Below are 23,745 nucleotides of genomic sequence, written 5' to 3'. Positions count from 1 at the left end.
CATGTAGATATCCCAAAATGCAACTTTAAATTGACCAAATATTTTAAGTCATTGTATTTCACGTTATGATCTGAAACTGCATCTTCTGACATATGGCTTAATTAAAATAGAAATAGAGAACTTAGAGGATTTTAAAGAGATTATCTTAAAGGTTTATATTTCATACTTAATAGTCTTTAGCAATTACCTTGTAGATACAATTTCTTCATAATCAGTCACAATATCTGACAAGTTACATTTGCTAATTTTAACAATTCTCTTCATTATCAACCTTCTCACCTAAAAAAATTTTAGAATTTAATAAATAAATGTATTGTTTATATTTTAAGGTTAAGTATTTACAATGCTACTGGTGCCACTATATTTTACTCCTAATTTTTGCAAGCAATGAATGGAGTGGGGGATTAGACAAGTGAAAATACTATTCTGTTTGCTGCCATTATTAAAGTCATTTCCAACTTTCACACTGTCACGCCAAAGGTAGTTTATTTCTTTCCACTTTTTTTGTCCTACATCTAGTTCATCTCATCCTAAACTCTTTGCTCTGTTATTTTTTTCCTCTAACTCACAGTGTATGTGGCCAGAACTAGTTTTCACCAAAGGAGACGACTGCCCTGTGAATCCACTTCTACAATAGCCACTAGTAATGGATGTGAGTCTTGATCTACAAACACAAGGAAATGTGATCCCATTTCTGTATTTCCTTCAAGTCAATCCTATTCTGACTTTAAGACCTCATTCTGGCAAGAAAGTCAGTGCTTGAAGGAAGCCATCTCCTTGGGCTCTTCCTACTTGGAGAACCCACAGACCTTAGTTCCTCCAAGGACTCTGAACATCTCCTTTTTAGTCTGAGGAAATCCTTCCCTTTCTCCTTTTACCCTGTCTTTAGCTTTTCAGATACGAAACCAGACAGAGGCAGGTCTGGAGGCAATTTTCTGCTTTCTGTCCTGTCAAAGATCATTCTGGAGACAACGTAACCTAGACCCTAGTTATCTTCTTGAAGCAGGTAGGAAAATAGAGTGGTGAGAGACGAATGGGAAAAACATAACTCCTGAAAATTATCCTGCCACACGGACAACAAATTGTTTCCCTTGAAGGTGAACAAGACCTCGGTGGCCCCTTCACTGGCCACTCTCTCTCTCTTCTCCCACTCTCCCTTGGCACGATGCAGGCTGAGCTCCTGGCTGTTCCTCTCACAGGCCAGGTGTGCTTCTATGCTGAGTTTTCTACGCTGGTTCCATCGGCCTAGAATGTTCTTTCCCTAAACTTCCATGGCTATCTTCCTCATCTCGTTTAGGTCTTTTGCAGAAGTGTTACCTTCTTACCAGATTCTTTGACTACTTCTATTTAAAATTGTGCCCCTACTCACCCCAACGCCCCTTACCTCCGCCTCCGCCAGAACGCCTGTTCCCTCTTCCTACTTTATGTTTCATAGCACCTTTCACTCTGTAACATACTAATAATGTGTCTCCCATTATCTAACTTATAGAATATATACTCAAGGAGCTCAGGAATTATAGTATGTGCTCGATAAATATTTGTTGAAAAATTGATGAAATGGACAGATTGAAGAGATGTGCTACCCTCTTAGAGAAAACATTTCAGTAAAAGTTTTCTCTAGTAATATTTGAGACTACTGGGACCTCATTCCGTACTGCTGTAACCCTGGCCTCAGCCATCACTGACTCCAGTAACACAGCAGGAAATGTAATGCACATAACTCACAGTTGCATGAGTTCCTCCCATGGAAGGATTTAGGTACCTATGGCCCTAATAGGCCTCCAGGAGCAAACTTCTCCAGTATCTTTGATTATAGTAATTATCCCATAAAACTACCAAACCAGTGGTTTCATTTTATTTTATTTTTCAAACCTGTAGTTTTAAACTGTCCTCAGATAGCAAAGAAGTCTTCACAAGGAGTTAAAATCTAAATACAAAATGTTTGGAAAGTGCCTTTCCGGGATTCCTGTATGAAGTTCAAGCATCCTCAGATACTTGCTCTCTTATGTCCTTCTTAACCGTCTGCTACCCTCCCTCGTGGGTTTCTCCTTACATAAAAAAGAAGAAACAGGATAAGAAGGATATGTGTTCTCTTTTCTTATAAGCAAGAACACTTCTTTATTTCCCGAGAGCACAAACTCACTATTAAAGCACATCCCAACTTAAAAAATAGAGCGAGCTAGTAAAGAAGTAAGAGAGTCAGGGATGAGTGGGAAAAACAGCTGCCAGTGACAAAGGGGGCTGTCTCATGCCTGGGAGAGCTACAGCAGTTCACATTCCATCTCACAGTCATAGTGTACGAACTAGAAGAATACTTGCAGTTTGATCTCATTTGCTCCTCACATTGGATGTAAAGCAAAGCAAGCATTAATATTGTCCATTTTTGTAAAAAATAAAGTGGGACTCAGTGATTTGGTTACTTGCCGGTGACACACAGGGTAGTAAGAACAGGTCTTTAGAACACACCTGCCTGGGGGTCTACTAGCTATACACGGTTGTCTCTCACCTGTCCCCATGAGGGATCTGGAATGTATCTCTTAAATCTTTCCGTAGCTTTCCCTGCTTCTTTTCAAATTACCCTGCAAGGCTGCTCTGGTGCTCTACAGCAAAGAAGATGTAGGTGGGTGAGAGTCTACCTTTGCAGGAGTTGTAGAAACCACCTCAGCTCCCATCCTTTAATTCATTAATTTCTCAAATATTTATCAGCATTTTCTAAGTATAAGATACTATGCTAGGCACTAAGGATCTGTAGATGTCGCCCCTGCACTAAGCTAACAAAGTCTAGTGGCGTGATGAGGGGTCGACAGAAATCAGGCATGAAATCCAGTGAAGGATTCCACTCAAACCTGGTTAAGGCTCTGCTAGAGTGTTTTGGAAACGTTCACTATTTGGCTTTGTTTCAAAGCATATCTATTTTTCTAATACTGTCTGTGTGCCTCTGGTAGCTCCTTCATCCCTTCATCTCCTGAATTGCTATGGTCCATGACATCATGAGGCACCAGTAAATACAGGGGTTCTGGCAAAATGATGGGGTATCTCTCAAGGTGAACTTTTAGAGTCAAAGAAGAGATGGGAAGTCTTTAAAATTTATGTTTAAACAGAAAAGTTTGGGATGTGCTTTAATAATGAGTTCACTGTCAATGAGGTAACCTAACTCTCATAAAGAGGTCTGAAAAGAACAGAAAACTCCTCAGTGATATGAAAGAGGTGACGAGTGAGTGGATTTGTCCATCTGACTCTCTGGAAAGACTATAATACCATGGATCTAGCAGACAAGTTTTCACAAAAACAAATGCAAATATATTTCTGATACTGTGTGGTTACCTTTTTCAGCAAATTGGCAGAATTAATCCTTTGTGCTGTAATAGAATTTACATCTGAAATGGATACCTCCTCCTCTTTCTGACTTTCATACTCCTAAATACAGAATTGTTAGTTTCACTTCTTGAATGTAACGAAGAGTTTACATATGACACATTGCAATAAATATCACTAGTCACTTCAGTCCATGTGTAAGACACTGGAAACACTCTGAGACTGAGAGAAGAAAACATTTCTTCTAGATTCTCCCACTGAGGATGAGCTAAAACCAGTTTCTAACTATATTCTGTTTGGGTCTAGATTGAAGTCCATTCATCTTTTAAATTAGAGTAATGATTAAGAACAAGATTTGTGACTGAGAAAATGATTTTTTAAAAAGTGAAGAGGATTGAGAAAAGATTCTTCATGTATGCATTTGCCCTGTATCACTAAAAACAAAATAAGTGGTTAAGAGCATGGGCATTGGAAGAAGACAGTCCTGGGTTCAAGTTGGCCTGGGCATTTACTAACTGGTGTGGTTTGGAAAAGCTGATTAACTGCTCCAGACCCCAGTTTCCTCTTCAATAATAATAATAATAATACCTCTGTCACAAGATTGTTTGTGAGACTTAATTGAAACAACATATGTAAAGGGCCTGGCATATAGTAAGTAGTCAACGTGCGTTGACTATAATCAATAATTTTAATATGACATATATAGTCAGTATAAGATTATTTGTCAGGATGCTTCATCTAAATAAAGTAAATTTGCATTTGTTATTTATGCATTTTCAGTATTATATATCCCCAAAGCACTTGGAAATGATTTTATATTATAGATATTATTAAAGACTATACAAAAGTAATGAAGTAAATACTTTAGAATCTTCAGCCATGAAACAACGCATGCTCCATTATCTGAAGGTAAGTTACTTGTCCTTCTAATTATCCATAAGAAATCCTGAAATTAATTCTTTTGCAAGTAACAACTTTTATTTAAGAAAATATTATATTGCCATTTCATACCACTTTATTTACTTTTTTTTTTTTTTGAGACAGAGTCTTACTCTGTTGCCCAGGCTGGAGTGCAGTGGTACAATCTCAATTCACTGCAACCTCCGCCTCCTGGGTTCAAGTGATTCTCTTGCCTCAGCCTCCCAAGTAGCTGGGATTACAGGTGTGTGCCGCCACACCTGGCTAATTTTTCTATCTTTAGTAGAGATGGGGTTTCACCATATTGGTCAGGCTGGTCTTGAACCCCTGACCTTGTGATCTGCCCACCTCAGCCTTCCCAAGGGTTGGGATTACAGGCGTGAGCCACCGTGCACGGCCTCACATCACTTTATTTACTTTTAAAGTATTAAGTTTTAGGAGTTAACACAATACTCTGGATATTAATATTTTAATTTTATATATGTAAGGAATAACTTTTCTAATCTGTAGGCTTTTAATTTTAATGTTACAAAATTTATTAATCTGGCCAGACACTGTGGTTCACGCCTGTAATCCTAACACTGTGGGAGGCCAAGGCAGGCAGATCACTTAAAGTTAGGAGTTCAAGACCAGTCTGGGCAACATGACAAAACCCCGTCTCTACTAAAAATACAAAAATTAGCCAGGCGTTGTGGCACACACCTGTAGCCTCAGCTACTAGGGAGGCTAAGGCATGAGAATCACTTGAACCCAGGAGGTGGAGGTTGTAGTGAACCGAGATCACGCCACTGCACTCCAGCCTGTGTGACAAAGTGAGACTCCATCTCAAAGAAAAATTAACTAATCTTCTTCTTTATCATTTATACTTTTCATGTCTTATTTAAGAAATACCTTTGTATCCCAAAATTGAAATGCCCATTTGAAGTTTTGCTTTTCACAAGTAATCTTCACTACACATGGTATTTATTTCTTTTCTGATATCTGAATCTAATTTTATTTCTTTCCACATGTATGAATAACGATTCCAGAACCAGTTAATGCATCCTTCATTCTTTTCCAACTGATTTGTAAAGACAATGCTGTCAAATATAAAATTTCCACATATGCATAATAAGCCTATTCTATTTCTTTGGTTGGGAATTGCATTTCTATATTTACAGCTTAATATGGGTAGTTTTGGCAGTTTACAATGTTGACTCTTCCTATCAATGAACATTTACTCAGATTCTTTTGTATATCATTCAAAAATACTTCAAAATGTTATCTGTTGAGTTTTTGCACAACTTTTGTCAAATATATTCCTATGTATCTTACAGTCTTTATTGCTCTTACAAGTGATTTTTTTTTTTTTTTTTGAGACGGAGTCTTGCTCTGTCGCCCGGGCTGGAGTGCAGTGGCTGGATCTCAGCTCACTGCAAGCTCCGCCTCCTGGGTTTACGCCATTCTCCTGCCTCAGCCTCCCGTGTAGCTGGGACTACAGGCGCCCGCCACCTCGCCCAGCTAGTTTTTTGTATTTTTTTTAGTAGAGATGGGGTTTCACTGTGTTAGCCAGGATGGTCTCGATCTCCTGACCTCGTGATCCGCCCGTCTTGGCCTCCCAAAGTGCTGGGATTACAGGCTTGAGCCACCGCGCCCGGCCTATATATTTGTTAAATTACATTTTTAGTGGGGTTTTACTGGTATATTAGATGCTATTTATTTTTGTTTAATTTTTTTCATATTTTCAAACATGTAGAAAAGTAAAAATATATATACACACACGTGTATGTGGGTGTGTGCATTTTTTTTTTTTTTTAAGACAGGGTCTCACCCTGTCGCCCAGGCTGTAGTGCAGTGGCAGGAGCTCAGCTTACTGTAGCCTTGACCTCAAGTGATCCTCCCACCTCAGCCTCCAAGTAGCTGGCACTACAGGTGTGCTCCACCATGCCCAGCTAATTTTGTTTATGTTTTTGTAGAGATGAGATCTCATTATTTTGCCCGGGTTGGTGTCAAACTGCTGGACTCAAACTATCCTTCTGCCTCGGCTTCCCAGAGTGCCGAGATTACAGGCATGAGTCACTGCACCTGACTGAAAAAAAGAAATATTAAAATTCATATCCCTACCCCATTGATTAAATAATTAATATTTTATCATATGTGTTTTACCTGTTTTTATTTATTTTATTTTCAGCTAACATATTCTCAAGTAAATTATAGCCATCATGACACTTTAAGCATCTCTAGATAAATACTTCAGTATGAATCTCCAAAGACTAAGGACGTGCTTCTACATAACCACAATGCCATAAGCACCACCAGCAATTCTCCAGTATTATCTAATATTTGATCCATATCCAAATTTCACCAAGTAGCAAACTTAAAGCAACTAATATGAAAAGCTAGCTTTATTTGATAGTGTGCTAGAGCTGGCTGGCACCAGCTGGTGAGAACCTATCGTGCATTCCAGCTTTTGTTTTCTTTTAGAAATATTTTAAAGATTCTAACATTGAGATGGGCCTTATAAGTAATGTTTATTGCGGTAGTGTCTCTCCCCCTTACTCCCAAAGCCGCTTTTAAATCTGTGATACATTTTACAATAACAAAAATACAATAGTTACATAAATTTAGAATATGCCTAAAGGATTTTGGCTGCTAAATACTGAATAGACTAGACAACACTAAATTGTAAAGTCAAGCTGAAGAATTTCTGGAATTTGGGAGATACGTACATTTTTAATGCCTATAGAGAAGGGAGGAAATCTGTCTACAGATTATTAGCTTAAAAAAAAAGAAATAAATTAAGATAGGGTTAAAGCAGCAAACTGTTAACTTTATCATACAATAAGCCATATTCAAATAGAAACCAAATACCTGGAAGAGTAAATCTGGAATCTCTGTGTCATGGAGGGGCATTTGCTGTAGAAGGAAATTATCTAATTGACCTGCATTTCTAAGTTGCAATAGCTGGAAACGTTTACTCTTTGCCATTTCCTCTTCAGAAACAAAGTTAAATTCATCTTGCAACTGTTCAAGACGAAAATACTTTGGAATATCCTGCCCCTTAAGTCTCATGTACTGTAAAACATAAAAATGCAAAGTCTTTACTTAAAATACTAATTTTTTAAAATTCAGGAATTACTTCAAAAGACTTTTTCCCCCTCAACTGTGAGATCTGAGTGGTAATATAAGTAGGAAATGGAGCAATTGAGTTTGTAGTCTAGAACATATAAAAAACAAAATAAAACAAAACAAAATAGAATCCAGCCTTTGTGGCTTTCCAACCTTTTCCCAGTCATGACTTACAAAGAAAACGAAAATATTTGTACTGTACACTGAATTTTGTATTGTACACTGATAGGACAGATGAGACTGTTCCTATCTGGTTGTCCTGAGTTGACAGAGGATCAATACTTCTGTATACCTATAACCAATTCTGCACCTCAGCTGAGAAGCTCTTATCTAGGGAGCTTACTTGCAGCAATCTAATTTATGGGTTGTTTTATTCAACAAATGCAAATGTGAGTGCATAGTACATGCAAGGAATAGTGCTAGCTGCCATCAGAGAGACGCAGATTTATTAGCTGTAGTTCCACAAGGAAAAATAAAATATATGAATGAATAACTACTGTAGGCCAGGTGCAGTGGCTCACACCTGTAATCCCAGCACTTTGGAAGGCCATGGCGGGTGGATCACCTGAGGTCAGGAGTTCAAGATCAGCTTGGCCAACATGGTAAAACCCCCTGTCTATCAAAAATACAAAAATTAGCTGGGCACAGTGGCACATGCCTGTAATCCCAGCTACACGGGAGGCTGAGGAAAGAGAATCGCTTGAACCTGGGAGGCGGAGGTTGTGGTGAGCCAAGATCACGCCACTGCACTCTAGTCTGGCAACAGAACGAGACTCTGTCTAAAAAAAAAAAACCTACAGTAAAAGGCAGAATGAAATTAGAGTCATAAGAGTTGATTTTTTAAAAAAGTAGAAGAAAGGTTAACAGGAAAGCAAGGAAAGAAGATGCAGTGCCTAACTGAGTTTACCAGGGAAGCATTTATTAGACTTGCAGGGTGAATAAGGTAACTGTTATGGATGCCCTTCTAGGCAGAGCAGTGGCATGAATAAAGGTATAAAGAAAGCATGCGTGAGGTACATACAGCAGTTCAGCTGGCAATAAAGAAGAGTAGAAGTGACTACATAATAGAGTCTGAGAGAAGGAGTGTGTTTATAAATTATCTCAATATCTTCAGTATCTAATACTATGGCTGGCACATGGTAACTGCACAATAGATGTTAGCATAAAAGACTGTCGGATGTGCTGTGGCTGCTAAGTAGTGGCAGAGGACCATCCATCAGGCCTAAAGGAGGAATTATTTCAGTTGCTGAGTTTCTAATTGTCTTTACAGTATTGTACACTGGTTGAAAATGGTTTCTGTCCTCAGATTTACTTTTACATAAACCCTAGAGCCTAGAAAAATATATACCAAACTATGGGGGAGAAAGGGGGGTAGAGCTTAGGAAACAGAATATGTTTACAGTATTGATACTTGCTTTAACTTACCATAACAAATTCCATTAAATCAGAATATTCTGGATTATTTGGATCAATTCTGACTTCATTTGCCCATTCAAAAAGCTTCTGTTCATTAATGAGCCATGGAATTCCAGGAACACTTCTCGCATCTACATTCCTTAACATACTAACATAGAAAAAATATTTTGTGAACTCGCATACAATAAACAATATATGTATTACATACAATACACTGTTATATAGGGTAAAAACGTACCCATTCTGGGTATTTGAAGATAAAATTTATCCATCCTCTGTATTTATGGATAAAATAGAAAGTTGAGATGTGATATCTCTCCTAGTTCTCACTCTAACTTGTATCATAGCTTTTTGATAAATGTTTGTAAGAGACAGTAACCTTATTAAGAATAGTCCGTAAATATTGATCCTTGCCATCTATATTGTATGTAACAGCTAAAATATTGTAGATGCTTAAATGAATGGTGCTTATTGGATGTATTATGTAAACCCTAAGCATAGTAACTTATTAAAATATTTTCTTGGCCGGGCGCGGTGGCTCAAGCCTGTAATCCCAGCACTTTGGGAGGCCGAGACAGGCGGATCACGAGGTCAGGAGATCAAGACCATCCTGGCTGACATGGTGAAACCCCGTCTCTACTAAAAAATACAAAAAACTAGCTGGGCGAGGTGGCGGGCGCCTGTAGTCCCAGCTACTCGGGAGGCTGAAGCAGGAGAATGGCGTGAACCCAGGAGGCGGAGCTTGCAGTGAGCTGAGATCTGGCCACTGCACTCCAGCCTGGGCCACAGAGCGAGACTCCGTCTCAAAAAAAAAAAAAAAAAAATTTTCTTTTCACAGGGTGTACAATATTGAAATTTAATCAAAATATTCACTTAAGCAAAATTAAGAAAGCACACAAAATAAAAACCACTTTTAGGCTACATCTTTACAGTGGAAACATAACAGAAAGTAATGCAAGTAACTGGGTAAGTATGTGCCAGAGGACCATCCTTGATCATATGAGATAATCTTTTTTTTTTTTTTTTTTTGGAAACAGAGTCTCACTCTGTCGCCAGGCTGGAGTGCAGTGGCGCGATCCCGGCTCACTGCAGCCTCTGCCTCCCAGGTTCAAAGCAATTCTCCTGCCTCAGCCTCCCGAGTAGCTGGGACTACAGGCAAGTCCTACCACACCTGGCTAATTTGTGTATTTTTAATAGAGAGGTGGTTTCACCATGTTGACCAGGATGGTCTCAATCTCCTGACCTCGTGATCTGCCTGCCGTGGCCTCCCAAAGTGCTGGGATTACAGGCGTGAGCCACTGTGCCCAGCCATGAGATAATCTTAAAAGCTGGAAAGCTGTAAAAGATAGGCTAGACTCATAAAATATTTTTAGCGACTAAGTGCAAAAGGAATTCAACTCTAATGAGTAAGGATTTCTTTAGAGCCATCAATTATCCCAGCGATTTAATCTGTCTTTTCATAGAGAATTTGTCTTATCATGTGTAACTACAGGAATTTGGACTACGACCCAAATTTCTACAATCCTTTCTATAAAGTAGTCCAGAAAGGTTCCTGTCTATAAATTGGGATTCCAGAAATACAGTTCTGACACGGATTCAACAATGTCTTAGCCCAAACATGGGCACACATTTTACACTGTCTCCTTTCCATTCGTTCATATTTCTTTGATGAATCTTCTGAGGCTATTGCTGCAAAAGCCAATGTGTGGTATGGTAAGATGTAAGGAAAATTACTAATAGGTGAAGTTTGCATATTCTTCTTTTCTTTTGCTTCCCATGTCTGCCCTCATTTTGAACTGTTTTGATATCTATGTCACAAGAGTGCTAGGACCTGACACCCTTGACACCATCATGTAATAAATTTTCCTTCTAGAAACAATCTTAGCCCAGATCCCCTAGAAGATAGCCTCAGGTAAAGCTTAAATCTTAACGAATAGATTAGAGAGAAACTTTTCCCATTATATCCTTTAACAACAACAACAAAAACAACAAACAACAAAGAAAGTTGTAATTGAATGTCAACATAGTCCCATGGTTTCTGCCTCAGAGAAAGTAATAAAAATCTCACAGCCTTGCTACAATGATTCCCCCAGCTGCTCCTATAGCTGTGGGCTATGGTTCACAGCAGTGCTGTTCCTTGGGTCAAAACCAGTCAAATGATTGAAGATTTCTCCCTCCCTCCCTCCCTCCCTCCCTTTCTCTCTTCCTTTCTCCTCCCCCTCTCTTCTTTTCAATTGAAGATTTCTACTTTGATGACGGAGAGCTGGAAGCAGCACTTTATAAAAGGCATGGAAAACTCTTTGATTGTTGTTTATCTAATGCAGCCCTGATATTTACATCTTATTTCCGACAAAAGAATCAAAGTATAGCATGGTCCCAAGAAAGAGGCGAGCTTTAATTCTAGCAGGCCCCAAGACCTTGGCTTATACACCCAAATGCAAGGCCACAGCCACCATGTTTTTAAATTGAGGTAAAATATACATAACATTTACCACTTTATTTTAAAATACACAATTCGGTGGCATTAAGTACACTCACAATGTGGTGCAACCATGACCACCATCCATTTCCAGATTGTAATGATGGTTGTACAACTCTGTGAATACATTAAAACCATTGCATTGCATATTTTAATTGGCTGAATTTTATGGTTTGTGAATTGTATCTCAATAAAGATGTTAAAAAACAGTTAAAAATATAACTGTGCTGAGAGCTAAGATAAACATTCCTGTGAACCAGAAATGGAAAAGAAAGGCAGAGTGGCGAGTGGGGATAGCACTGTGGGCTTGCTGGGCTTCAGGCTGATGAGCAGTCCATGGTGGTTGTGGGCTCAGTTCCTGAGACAGGGAACTAGCACCAGGTTTATCATTTTAAGCCAAAGATTTGAGGGCGCGGGCGGGGCTTAAATAAAGGGACCTTTAAAAAAATACTGACCACTGCATGCGGCTGTGGCTTTTAGAAAGCTATGAGTCTAGAGAGGCAAAGGGACACAGACACTGCCTCATAATGAGGAACTGAACCAGGCTCACAGCTCACCAGTTGCCTAGATCTGTGATGACTCCAATAGCAACCCAGTGTAACAACCCAACCTCCCAACCTACCCAGTAAGTAGGCTTACGGCCCACTTCTGGATTTAGGGGGACAGATGAAGTCAAATTCAGAACCATCAGGTAAGGAGGGGTAGATACAGAAGGAGAGAGAGAAAAAACAAAATCAAAACAAAACAAAACAAAACAAAATAAACAAACAAAAAAAAACCACCCAAAACCCAGAAACCTGTAAATCAAAATCACCCAAAAGTTCTCCAACTCAAAATGACCCTGCTAACCAAAACTTCTGAGCAATGAAGCCATGCTCAGAAAAATAATCAACAGTATCAACTATCAGAACATTAAATTAATTCTAGCTGAAATTCATTTTATGGAAGTCTGCCAAACACATTTTAATGAAGTATGCTTAAGATGTAAAAACAAATGAAAATTAATAATTCACTTTTAAATGCAAGAAATAATGGAACAAAATGCCAAAATGAAATAAGAAAATGTAGATATGAAAGAGAATCAAACAGAAAACTTGGCGGCAGAAAATAAAAGTAAAAATTATAACATAAAAGTCAATAAAACTTATATTGGACAAAGTTGAATAACGAATTAAGGAACTAAAAAATAGTACCCAGAAATTCATCCAGGATGCAGATTAAATAAAAACATAAAAATATGAAATAATAGTTAGGCTGAGGCTTGGCTGGGCTCAGTGGCTTAGGCCTGTAATCCTAGCACTTTGTGAGGCCAAGGTGAGAGGATCGCTGGAGCCCAGGAGTTTATCAGCCTGGGCAACAAAGCAAGACCTCCTTGTCTCTTAAAAAGAAAACACAGAAAACAAGAAAAAATTTAGCTGGACGTGGTAGCACCTGCCTACAGTCTCAGCTACTAGGGAGGCCGAGGCAGGAGGATTGTTGGGTCCAGGAGCTTGAGGCTGCTATGATTATACCACTACATTCCAGCCTGAGTGACAGAGTGAGACCCTGTCTCAAAAATAAATAAAAGAATAATAGACTGAGAGGCTCCAATACAAATTCAGTAAGAAATCCTGAAGGAGAGAAGAGTGGAAATAGTGAAGAAGTAATATTTGAAGAAATAGTGGTTGAGACGTTTCTGTAATTGATGAAAGATGTGAGTCTTTAAACATAAAATTTATTCTGCTAAGCAGGAAAAGGAATAATGATAAATCCACACATACATGGTATAGTAAAATTTCAGTACTTTAAGGATAAAGCAAAATTTTTTTCATGGCAAATTCTTCCTTTTTTATTAAGGTAAAAGATACATAATATAAAATTTACCACCATTTTAAAGTGTACAATTCAGTAGTATTAAGTATACTCACAGCATTGTATAACCATCATCATTACTTATTTCCAGAATTTTTTCTTCATCCCGAACTGAAACTCTGTACACATTAAACAATAACCCCATTTCTCCCTTCCCCATCCCTGGTAACCTTTATTCCACTTTCTGTCTCTGAATTAAAGTGAAATATTTCAACATTATCAGAGAGAAAATATAGCCTATAAAAGTCCAACATTTAGACCAATAGCGGACTTATAAATAGCAATGATAAATCCCAATAGATAATGCAGTACTGTAACAGCTTCAAAGTGCTAAAAGGAAATAAAGAACATCCTCAAATTTTCTACTCACCTAAACTATTAAGAATGAGGACAAAATAAAGACACTTTTAGATCTAGAAAGGCTAAAGAATTTTGCTATCCATAGAAACTAACTGAAAGAATCATTAAAGGAGCATGCTTTCAGCATGAAAAGTAAATCGAGAATGAAGGATGGGAAATAAGAAATAAGGTAAACATAAAAGTCAATGTTATTAAATGTTAAAAATGTTATTAACTAGCGAGTGTAAGAAAAACTGTTTCATGTTTAAAAATGAAAACTCTAGACAATGATCATTTAGATAAGAGAGGTGTGGTTTTTGTTTGTTTTTTTGTTTTTTGATTTGTTTGTTTATTGAGACAGAATCTCACTCTGTCGCCAGGCTGGAGTGCAATGGCATGATCTTGGCTCACCGCAACCACTGCTTCCCAGGTTCAAGCGATTCTCCTGCCTCAGCCTCCCAGGTAGCTGGGGCTACAGGTGCGTGCCACCATGCCCAGCTAATTTTTGTATTTTTAGTAGAGATGGGGTTTCACCATGTTGGCCAGGCTGGTCTGAAACTCCTGACTTCAGGTGATCCTCCCACCTCGGCCTCCCAAAATGCTGGGATTACGGGAGTGAGTCACCGCGCCCAGCCAGAGAGTTGTGTTTAATGTGGTATTAAAGCTTGACTTAGAGAGGGCCCTGGACTTTGAAAACCTCTCTTGCAATATACTTCCTGCTGAAATCTGTCATCTGTCCCACCCTTGCATATAACTGTTTTCAATCTTTTGTAAGCTTGAGTTTCCAAGTAATAGGAATTGTAAGACAATGGAGACAAGCCAATGAATACGGCTTGAAGGTCACTTGCTGGTAACCTTCAGTGACAAGTGGGTAGGGTTAGGAAGGGAATGTGTGAACAGAAAGTGGAGGGAATGTATGCAGACCAGTAGGCCACACACAGGAGAACTCTGGCAGGAAAAACTAGCCAAAATGGGCTTCAGGATTTAATCAGGTGCTTGAGTTTGTGCTTGTTCGTTTTAAAACAAAGAAGGCTTTTGGGTACAAAAGACCAACAGCCTAGGGAGATGGACAAGTTGAAGATAATGGAAGAAAAGGATATAAATGCATCAGTAGAATTGTAAAATACAGAGAGTTCCAAATTACCTGCATAAAAGTTAGCCTCAGAGTGAGAAGGACAAACATCTCATTCCAAGAAAAATGCAAAGAATATTATGATGAGGCAAAGATTAGGAATAGCTGCTGTGGAGACTATGCTAGAGAAATATTAAGAAATATAATAAAATAATAGTTCTGGGTATTAAAAACTTTTCCACTGGCTCCAAAATGAATGACCTTTAATAACTGTAAGATTTGCTCTTAAAATGCCCTTCTCCAGGTCTCTAAGAAGATGACCTCATTTACTTAGCAAAACAAGGACATTCATCAAAGTTTCATTTCTGTCTTCATAGTGGTGACTGTCTCATTCCCTGAGTTGAGGAAGAGAGAGTTTCTCTTCTCCAGAACCACAGGTATTCACTTGGGTTCTGGTTTGATACCTTCCGGACTCTGAAGGACTTCATACTCTTTCCAATATATTAGGTCTTTTTGCCCCACTGATTTCAATCTTTTGTAAGCTCATCACTTTTAATCACTTCTTTTAAGAACATAAATATGGCCCCAATTTTTAAGAAATCTGTACCTTGATTTTTTGGTCTTCTGTTATTTTTTTAGCATATTTTTTATTGTGAAACTCCTTGGTAAGTAAACTACCCCTACGACCTCAGTTTCTTTCACACCAATGATCTCCTTGTGCTACTGCCATTTAGTTTTTTTCTCTTTCAATTTCTTACATACCAAAGAAAAGCCTTTATGAACTCTTACTATGACTCTGGCCACATGCTACTAGTTTTTATATATAATGTTCTCCTTGTTATTTTTTAAACAGTCTCTAATTTCAGTTTTGATTTTCCATTTAATCTAGTTATGGGTAACAATTTTCAAAACTATAATATTTTTCAATAAAATTTTTTAGAGAAGTTTTACATTTGCAGCAAAATTGAACAAAAGGCACAGAGAGTTGCCATGCACCCCATCCCCATAAACACGCACAGCCTCCCCAGCTGTCAACATGCCTTGCTGGAGTGGTACTTTTTTTTCACAGTCCATGAACCCACATTGACACATCATTGTCACTCAAAGTCCATAGTTTACATTAGGGTTCACCCTTGGTGTTGTACATTCTGTGGGTTTTGACAACTGTGTAATGACATGTATCCACCATTATAATGTTATGCAAAATAATTTCACTACTCTAAAAATCCTGTGTGCTCCATCTATTCATTCTTCCCTTCCCCCGGAATCTCTGGCACCACTGATATTTCTACTGTCTCCATAGTTTTGCCCTTTCTAGAATGCCATATAGTTGTATGAAGCTTTTCATTTCCATTTATTTTTAAAAATATGTGTTAAGATGGGGAGGGGAGAGGATATCTTTTTGTTATCATTGTTCATTATTTTAAATGAGGAACTAAACTTTTTCCTTTATATTTACCATTTCCCTCAAACATAGCACATTATGGAAGCCAGCATTATCATCATTTTCATAGAATTTACTGTACTTATTTCTAGTAATCCCACAAATAATTAATCTGAAAATTAACCCCAATTCTTCTGGGAACTCCCAGAATCATGATAATGCATAAATGGTTCTTTGCTAATCCAGAATGACTGGGAGATATACAGGCCCCAGAAATAAAGTTCCTGGGAGTCTTGACCTTCGCCTACAAGTGAAGGACTCTGGGAATGACTCTCTCATCATCTGTGTGGCTACAATTCCAAGCATTGAAGGGACACATTCTCTTACATATAAATACACATACTACCTTAGTAGAATGATTTAAATAAAAGATAAATCAACATTCAAATAAACTAAACTCTTCCTATTCCTGCTCAAGTTTTCTCTTTTACACATAATATGTTTTGTGTGATGCTTTGCTGAGACCTGGCATTATTTTTCAAAGATAAAAGTTTATTACCTGCAGTAAGAAGATCTCAATGACTGTGACATAGGTATCAGAGGAAGACCATTTTCATCTAAGCTCCATGATAGAGAATAGCTAAGTTTTCCTGATGTCAAAAGACAGAGTTCTTCAGTTCCATTTCCCTCAAGAAGAAAAGGCACATCTGTATATAAAGGGCATTAAAAACATATGAATTGATTTAAGTGCAGTTGAAGCACATTGTGGGTTTTTTCCTAAGTTTTACTTGTGGAATTCTAGGAACACAAAGGAAGATCTGTGCTAACCCTACTCTTTTTTTTGTTTTTTGAGACAGAGTTTCGCTCTTGTTGCCCAGGCTGGAGTACAATGGGGTGATCTTGGCTCCCTGCAACCTCCACCTCCTGGGTTCAAGTGATTATCCTGCCTCAGGCTCCCGAGTAGCCGGGATTACAGGTATCAACCACCACGCCTGGCTAATTTTTTGTATTTTTAGTAGAGATGGGATTTTACCATGTTGGCCAGGCTGGTCTTGAACTCCTGACCTCAGGTGATCCACCTGCCTTGGCCTCCCAAAGTGCTAGGATTATAGGCATGAGCCACCACGCCTGGCCCAAACCCCACTCTTATCTTAGTGCTCTCCCTCATCTCCTCTCTAAAATCCTTCAAGGACTACAAAAGATAAGGTAAAGATTGAGATGATATGTAGAGATGAATATCACGATTTTCTTCCTTTTATGCCTGGAGGCTTCTTAACCATTCTTTGTGGGAGTGGCTTCCAGCAAGAAAGGACTACTGGCAGCAGAAAAAGAGGCCAGCAAGCAGTTCTTTCTCCTCTTTCCCTACATTCCCAAGTCTTCTGCATCTAATCTCCAGAGTTTAACAATACTTCTTAAAACTTTTGCTGAGTGCCCAGTGTTCCCTAAATTTTTTGAGTCCTGAGTCTTTTCTCCCAGGTCTCCATAAGCTTATTTTTCTGCTTCATCTGGACTTGAAGCAAACTATTCTTCCCTCATTCTCTGCCCTTTTTTTCCCCTCTCCTCCTCGCTCACTCATTCATACTTCCTTACTTTTCACCAAATAGGCCCAAGTAGTTTCAAAACCCCTAGGAAGGTGAAAGAAAGGAATAATGGGGAGAAGGAGAGGAATGACAGTGCTCTCAGAGACGCACTAACTTACATTTAACCGTATAAGAGGAGTAAAAGCAATTGAAAAACAAATAACAGAAACATCCCTTCTTTCTTCTCTCCTTTTCTCTGTCCCTCCCTCTTTTCTTCCCTCCCTCATTTTCTTCTTCCCTTCCCCATGCAGTTCAAAGACAAATCCATATGTCTGCGAGCACCTATAGGTTCACTAAAGGAGAGGTAGAGGGAGAGCAGCCAGCCCACTCAAAAGCAGAGCTCGCTTTCCAGACAGTATTCTGTCCTTGTCTTGGATGGCCTACAAAAAGCATGGGTGCTAACTGCTCATTTGAAATTTCCCCCAAATCTGACCCAAGACAAAGCTTTAAACAATCTAGTTTAACATCTGAATGAATAATTTAATTCATTTTTAACAGAATACTGTAAACACAGGGCCAGGCGCAGTGGCTCACGCCTGTAATCCCAGCACTTTGGGAGGCTGAGGGGGGTGGATCACCTGAAATCAGGAGTTTGAGACCAGCCTGGTTAAAATGGTGAAACCCTGTCTCTACTAAAAATACAAAAATTAGATGGGCGTGGTGGTGGGCATTTGTAATCCCAGCTACTGGAGGCACGAGAATTGCTTGAACCTGGGAGGTGGAGGTTGCAGTGAACTGAGATCGAGCCACTGCACTCCATCCTGGGTGAGACTGTCTCAAAAAAAAAAAAAAAAAAAGAATATTGTAAATACAGGATTTTGTACTTATGTGAGTGAGCCAGGGTCATTTAGGAATATGGTACTCAGGAAGAAAATAGGGGGAATGTAGTATTTTTAATAAACTCACTGCTTCCTACTTCTCCATCGGCAGGCATGACCAGCTTATCAGAGCTAAACTCTACATATTGCAAAACGGTTTTGCCTTTCAGCTCTGTGTAGTTAGGTAAAGGTAAATATAGTTTTGCCAGTAAGCTTGTTCTTTTACTTTTTTCATAAACCTAAATATAAAAGAAATGGCTGATAGCTCACTAAAAATACAACATAGAAAAAGGAAAAAATAAGCACCCTTAACAACATATTTTTATTTATTTTTTTAAAATACCAGAATATAAAATAAGTATTGCTGTATAGCATTTCATCCACATGATTATGAGAAAAGCGGCCAGTCATGTCCTTGAAAGTGTAATGCCTTTTACTGACTTCATAGAAAATGAATCGAATATAATGGATTATGAATACAGTTCTGAGAATACATATATGAGGTACATATAACATAATATCATAGTAACTTAATTTTGTGGAGCACTTTAAAATTTTTGATTTCATGTAAATCTGATAAAAATTATAGGAAATAAATATTCTCATTTTATAAGTGAGGAAATGGAAGCTCTATATGAAAATATGTTTGTTATTATTATAAGTGGCTGAGACTCACGTTGAATTGCTTAGGAAAAAGGTAGTCATTGGTCATGAAATTCAAGGATGAGTTAAACAAGCTATGGGAGCGGGCAGACAGGAAAAGCTCCAGAAGAAAGGAAAAGGGGGTGCTGAGTAGACAGTCCCATAGAGGTTCACTGAGCATGAAACCCAGGTTTTCTAATTCTATATGGTGTGTTTTTTACTACAATTCCATGTAACTTCACTGCCATAACTATAGGCTAAACTTTTTTCTTTTCTTTTTCTTTTTGTTTTTTTCTTTTTGAGATGGAGTCTTGCTCTGTTGCCCAGGCTGGAGTGCAGTGGCACAATCTTGGCTCACTACAACACCTGCCTCCCAGGTTCAAGCGATTCTCCTGCCTCAGCCTCCTGAGTAGCTGGGATTACGGGCGCCCACCACCACGACTGGCGAATTTTTGTATTTTTAGTAGAGACGGGGTTTCATCATTTTGGCCAGGCTGAACTCGAACTCCTGACCTCAGGTGATCCGCCTGCCTTGGCCTCCCAAAATGCTAGGACTACAGGCGGGAGCCACCGCGCCCAGCCTAAGCAAACTTTTTTCAATAAAAAAATCGTATTTTGACCTATACTGTGTTGTCAGTGCTTGGGAAAACAGTGATATGTGCTCTAAGAAGGAAATCAGAGGGGAAAATTGCTCCTTGAAAGATAAGAAAGAATGTGCCAATCAACGTGATGACTTATTAGCCAATAAAGCAAAGAAAAAGGAAAGTCAAAGAGGCACATATTTTTTCTGGTTATCTGGTTTTACTTCCTTGTAAGAGAGAATTTAAGACAACACACTGGTCCCTTTGACAAAGGCATCCCTACTGCAGAAAGGTTTGTAGGAGTTGTAGCTCTGTGAAATAAGTTTAATTATAAATTAGTAAATTGGCTAACTTTCAGAGAACATGAACTGATATATTCAGTTGTTGAGTTGGCATTTACACTTCAGCCTTGTGAATTTGCTTAGGGTATGTAGGATGCATTCTCAGTGGACTGTCAAACCCAGGTTCTTGGACTACAAGGCTGGAGGCCAACCCCTGCACAGCAAGGTAAGTGTACTGAGGTAGAGAATTTTATCAGTTGAGGGTTCCCAGGAGCCAGTCTTGTCCCCTGATGACAACTGTCAACACCATGATGCAGATGAGATTGAGCATCTTAAAAGTGGTAAGAATGAAAAAATGGGCATTTTTAAATGGTGCAGCTAACATGTACAAAAGCTAAGAGGTAGGAAATTACAAGCACGTGTGGGAAAAGACAAGCAGCTCAGTTTGGCTGAAGTGATGAATGAATAAAGAGTAGTAGTAAGAAATGAATTAAAGGCAGGCGTGTTGGTTCATGCCTGCAATTCCAGCACTTTGGGAGGCTGAGGCAGACAGATCACTTGAGGTCAGGAGTTCAAGACTAGCCTGGCCAACATGGTGAAACCCCGTTTAGTATTTTTGTACTAAAAATACAAAAATTAGCTGGGCGTGGTAGCAAGCATCTGTATCCCAGCTACTTGGGAGGCTGAGGAAGGAGAATTGCTTGAACCCAGGAGGTGGAGGTTGTGGTGGCTGGGATCACGCCACTGCACTCTAGCCTGGGCAACAGGGCGAGACTTCATCTGAGGAAAAAAAAAAAAAAAGAATTAAAAAAGTAGGTTAAAGTCTGTTAGGCTAGGTCATATTGATTTATTTTGGAATTTTTGCATTTGCTAATGGTGAATTTATCTCTAACTAGATTCCTCTCCCTCCCTGCTTCTTAGTTTGTTAGGCTCACATGCTAAGTGATAGGATGATAAAGGACTCAAAATACACATTTACCTATTTGGGGAGGCAGATTTTAAACTTCAAGTGATTGGATTATTATATCACAATTTACTTTGGGACAACAGTAGGAAAGTATAGTTCTTGTTTGTTTTTGTTTTGTTTTGTTTTTTTGTATTAGGAATGCAGTGTGGAAAGTCGGCATATTTTTAATGTAGGAATTTCAACAGAGGGACATTGTAAGATGGTGGAAACCTGAATACATGAATAATGAATAGAACATCTATCAGGGAGAGAGCAAAATTATTCTCGGCATTATAAAAATAATTTTGATTTATATTTGTGACTACAATTATCTCCCTACTCCTCAAGCGCCTCCCTTCCTACACACAAATCTTTATTCCCTCCTAACTTTTTTTTCTAGTCTAGCTTCAAGTTTAACCCCATTATTGCCACCAGGACTTCTTGTCTAGACTCCTTTACTGTCTCTCATTTTTCTCCATCATCCTATTTTCTTCTTCCATTAGTGTGGGGGTTCTTACAGTGGGATCTTTGCACAGAGACTGGGGATCTTTTGTATGTATATTCTTTCATCTGATTCTTAGAGGGACCTAAAAATCCAAAAAAAAGAGGAAGAACAAATACAGCAAGAGACTGAAGCCACCAAGTCAGGGATGTGGAAGTTCATATTATAGAAATCATTCAACACTTAAAATAGCTATGATACTCATAATACTTTAAACAGCACTTTTCCACCTCATTGCAAATGAATAGTAGTGCTGCACATCCAGGGGTGCAGAAATTTTAGCAGGAGAGGAGTATTTGGAACACTACAAATCAAATAACTTTGTACTTACAGTATAAGAGACTGGTGGTGAATTATACATTTATAAATATCATCTACACATAAAGATCAGTCCATCTCTTAACATCAAAGAAATTACTGATCACATATAACTGTAGCTGACAAAATTTTAAATTATGTATGGCATAAAATAAGATACGAAAGTAAATGACAATGGCATACCTCCAAGCAAATCACTTCAGGCCAATATATTAACTGAATATTGAAAATTTGCTGAAACATGACTTTAAAATCAAACTGTAGGGGAGATACTGAAGTACAAGAAACCTGTTTATTGTTGTAAAATATTTTAATAAAGTATTTGAGCTTCTGAATTCTGGCTCTTCTTTTTTGTTCATCCCTAAAAATTAAATAAACCTTTAAATCACCCTTAGAAAGTACAATAAACATAACATATTGTTCTTTCAAAATGTATATTAGCATGTTAAACAGAAGATAATTTCAGAGGACAAATGTTATCTTTACATCAAATAACACTTGTCTACATGTGGATAAAAATTTCTTCTTCCCAGTCAAATGTTTTTAACGAAAGAGATGTACCCAAAATATGCATTCAAAACTAGAAGAACTAAAATCAAGGTGCTATAAATCATTCAGCTATTATTTCACTAAATTACAGTTTAAAGAGACTAAACCACGTATCTACCACATGTCTTATGAGAGGAAAAAACTGAGGGGCTTGGGAATGGCGAGGGGAGGTTGAATCAAGAATTTAAAAATATTTTCTAACTTTAAAAAGACACACACATAGACTACATACACAAACACACAACCCTCCACACACCATGTTGTCAATAACTTCAAAGATGTGGCTCTACGGCAACAAGCTTGCTGTGTTCTCTTAAAGGTCTCTGTAAATCATCTTAGGCTGTGTACCCCTTTTCTCCAGGACAGTGGGGAAGCCACGCTATCTCTGAACCCAAAGATCAAAGGAGCAAGCCAGGTTATTTCCCTGGGGAAAACACTTGTTGAGGCATAAGTTGATCCCTTGACTGATATAAAACTCCTAGAGTCTTTCATTCATTCTTTAATTCAGTCAACCAACATTTATTGAATATCTTCCTAGCTGCAAGAGAACTCACCTAATGATGTTTAAGACTTGATCCTCTTTTTCAGAAGGGAGAAGGCTGGGTGGAAGATAAACCCTAAGTTGAAACATAAAATCCCCTTCTGCTCCCCGGTCTAATCACCCTATAGGCCCAGTATGTCTCTACCCTATTACCTGTCCATCTCTGTAACCTTCTCAAAGAGTTAGAGGACAAAAGATTACTTATTCTTATCTCCCTGTTGGCCTCTTTTGACCATATTCCCAAATACCTTTCAAGAAATATCTAAGTAAAAGCTACCCTTTCTGTTGCCCTCTAAAAGTAGTTTTAACAATGAGTTCATGAATTGATTATAAAAATTTGTTGATTCAGGGTTATAATTATCTTCAGGAAATCTTGCCTTTCTCTTCACCTGTAAACTCTTTGTAATTCCTCTCTAATCTCTCTATTCTTTTCACGTCTATCCTCTATATCGACATATTATTCTTTTCTGGAGAATGAGTTTTTATTCAATTGGATATTTTAAATAGATGACGGCAATGCTATTTCAGATGGCAATGGCTTTGCAAAGATATAAAACACCATACATCCTTTTGCCTTGACTTCCACTAAGTTTTAGTCTAGGTTTTCCAGCACAAATATCTTATTCCTCCTCTTTCTTCTCTCTCACTCCAACTTTCATTTTATGGCTCCTGTATTCTTACCCTTATTTAGATAGTCCTTTTATATGAGTGTCCTACATAACAAAATATCTCAGGCCCTTTTTGGAAGGAGGTGCAGAACAAATAAAGGATTTCTTCACTGCTGCACTTCTCTGGTCAGAAAGTGGGTGGTGATAATTGTGACTTTGTGTCTGCTGCTCTTTTGGTTGTTAATGTAATCATCCATTCATTCATTTAATAAATGTAAACATTTATTGAGTACCCAGTATGTTCCAACACTGCTAAATGATGCACATTCCCAATACTCAAAGATGGACTGGTACCAAGTGTGCCATGGGATAGAGATGTTGAAAACTTAGACCTAGTACTCTAAGTTGCCATATCCTCTTTAAGGGAGATGGGATCCATAGGCCTAGTAGATGGAGAAATGGGGTTACCTACGATGTCCGTTTTTGCATACTGTTCT

General features: G+C 38.3%; 1 protein-coding gene across 1 annotated transcript in view; it reads right to left on the bottom strand.

Moving 5' to 3' along the window:
- The window catches only part of CC2D2B (coiled-coil and C2 domain containing 2B), a 120,637-nt gene that overhangs the window by 43,866 nt on the left and 53,026 nt on the right, over positions 1-23,745 (bottom strand). The window contains 7 exon segments of the mRNA XM_065520131.2: positions 188-279; positions 3,325-3,417; positions 7,084-7,287; positions 8,767-8,905; positions 16,442-16,589; positions 18,369-18,519; positions 21,734-21,911. Coding sequence (XP_065376203.1) covers positions 188-279; positions 3,325-3,417; positions 7,084-7,287; positions 8,767-8,905; positions 16,442-16,589; positions 18,369-18,519; positions 21,734-21,911 — 1,005 coding nt within the window.

Source organism: Macaca fascicularis, chromosome 9 (assembly GCF_037993035.2).
Source record: "Macaca fascicularis isolate 582-1 chromosome 9, T2T-MFA8v1.1".
NCBI lineage: Eukaryota > Metazoa > Chordata > Mammalia > Primates > Cercopithecidae > Macaca > Macaca fascicularis.
Note: the sequence above shows the minus strand (reverse complement) of the source record. Positions and strands in the feature narration are given on the sequence as shown.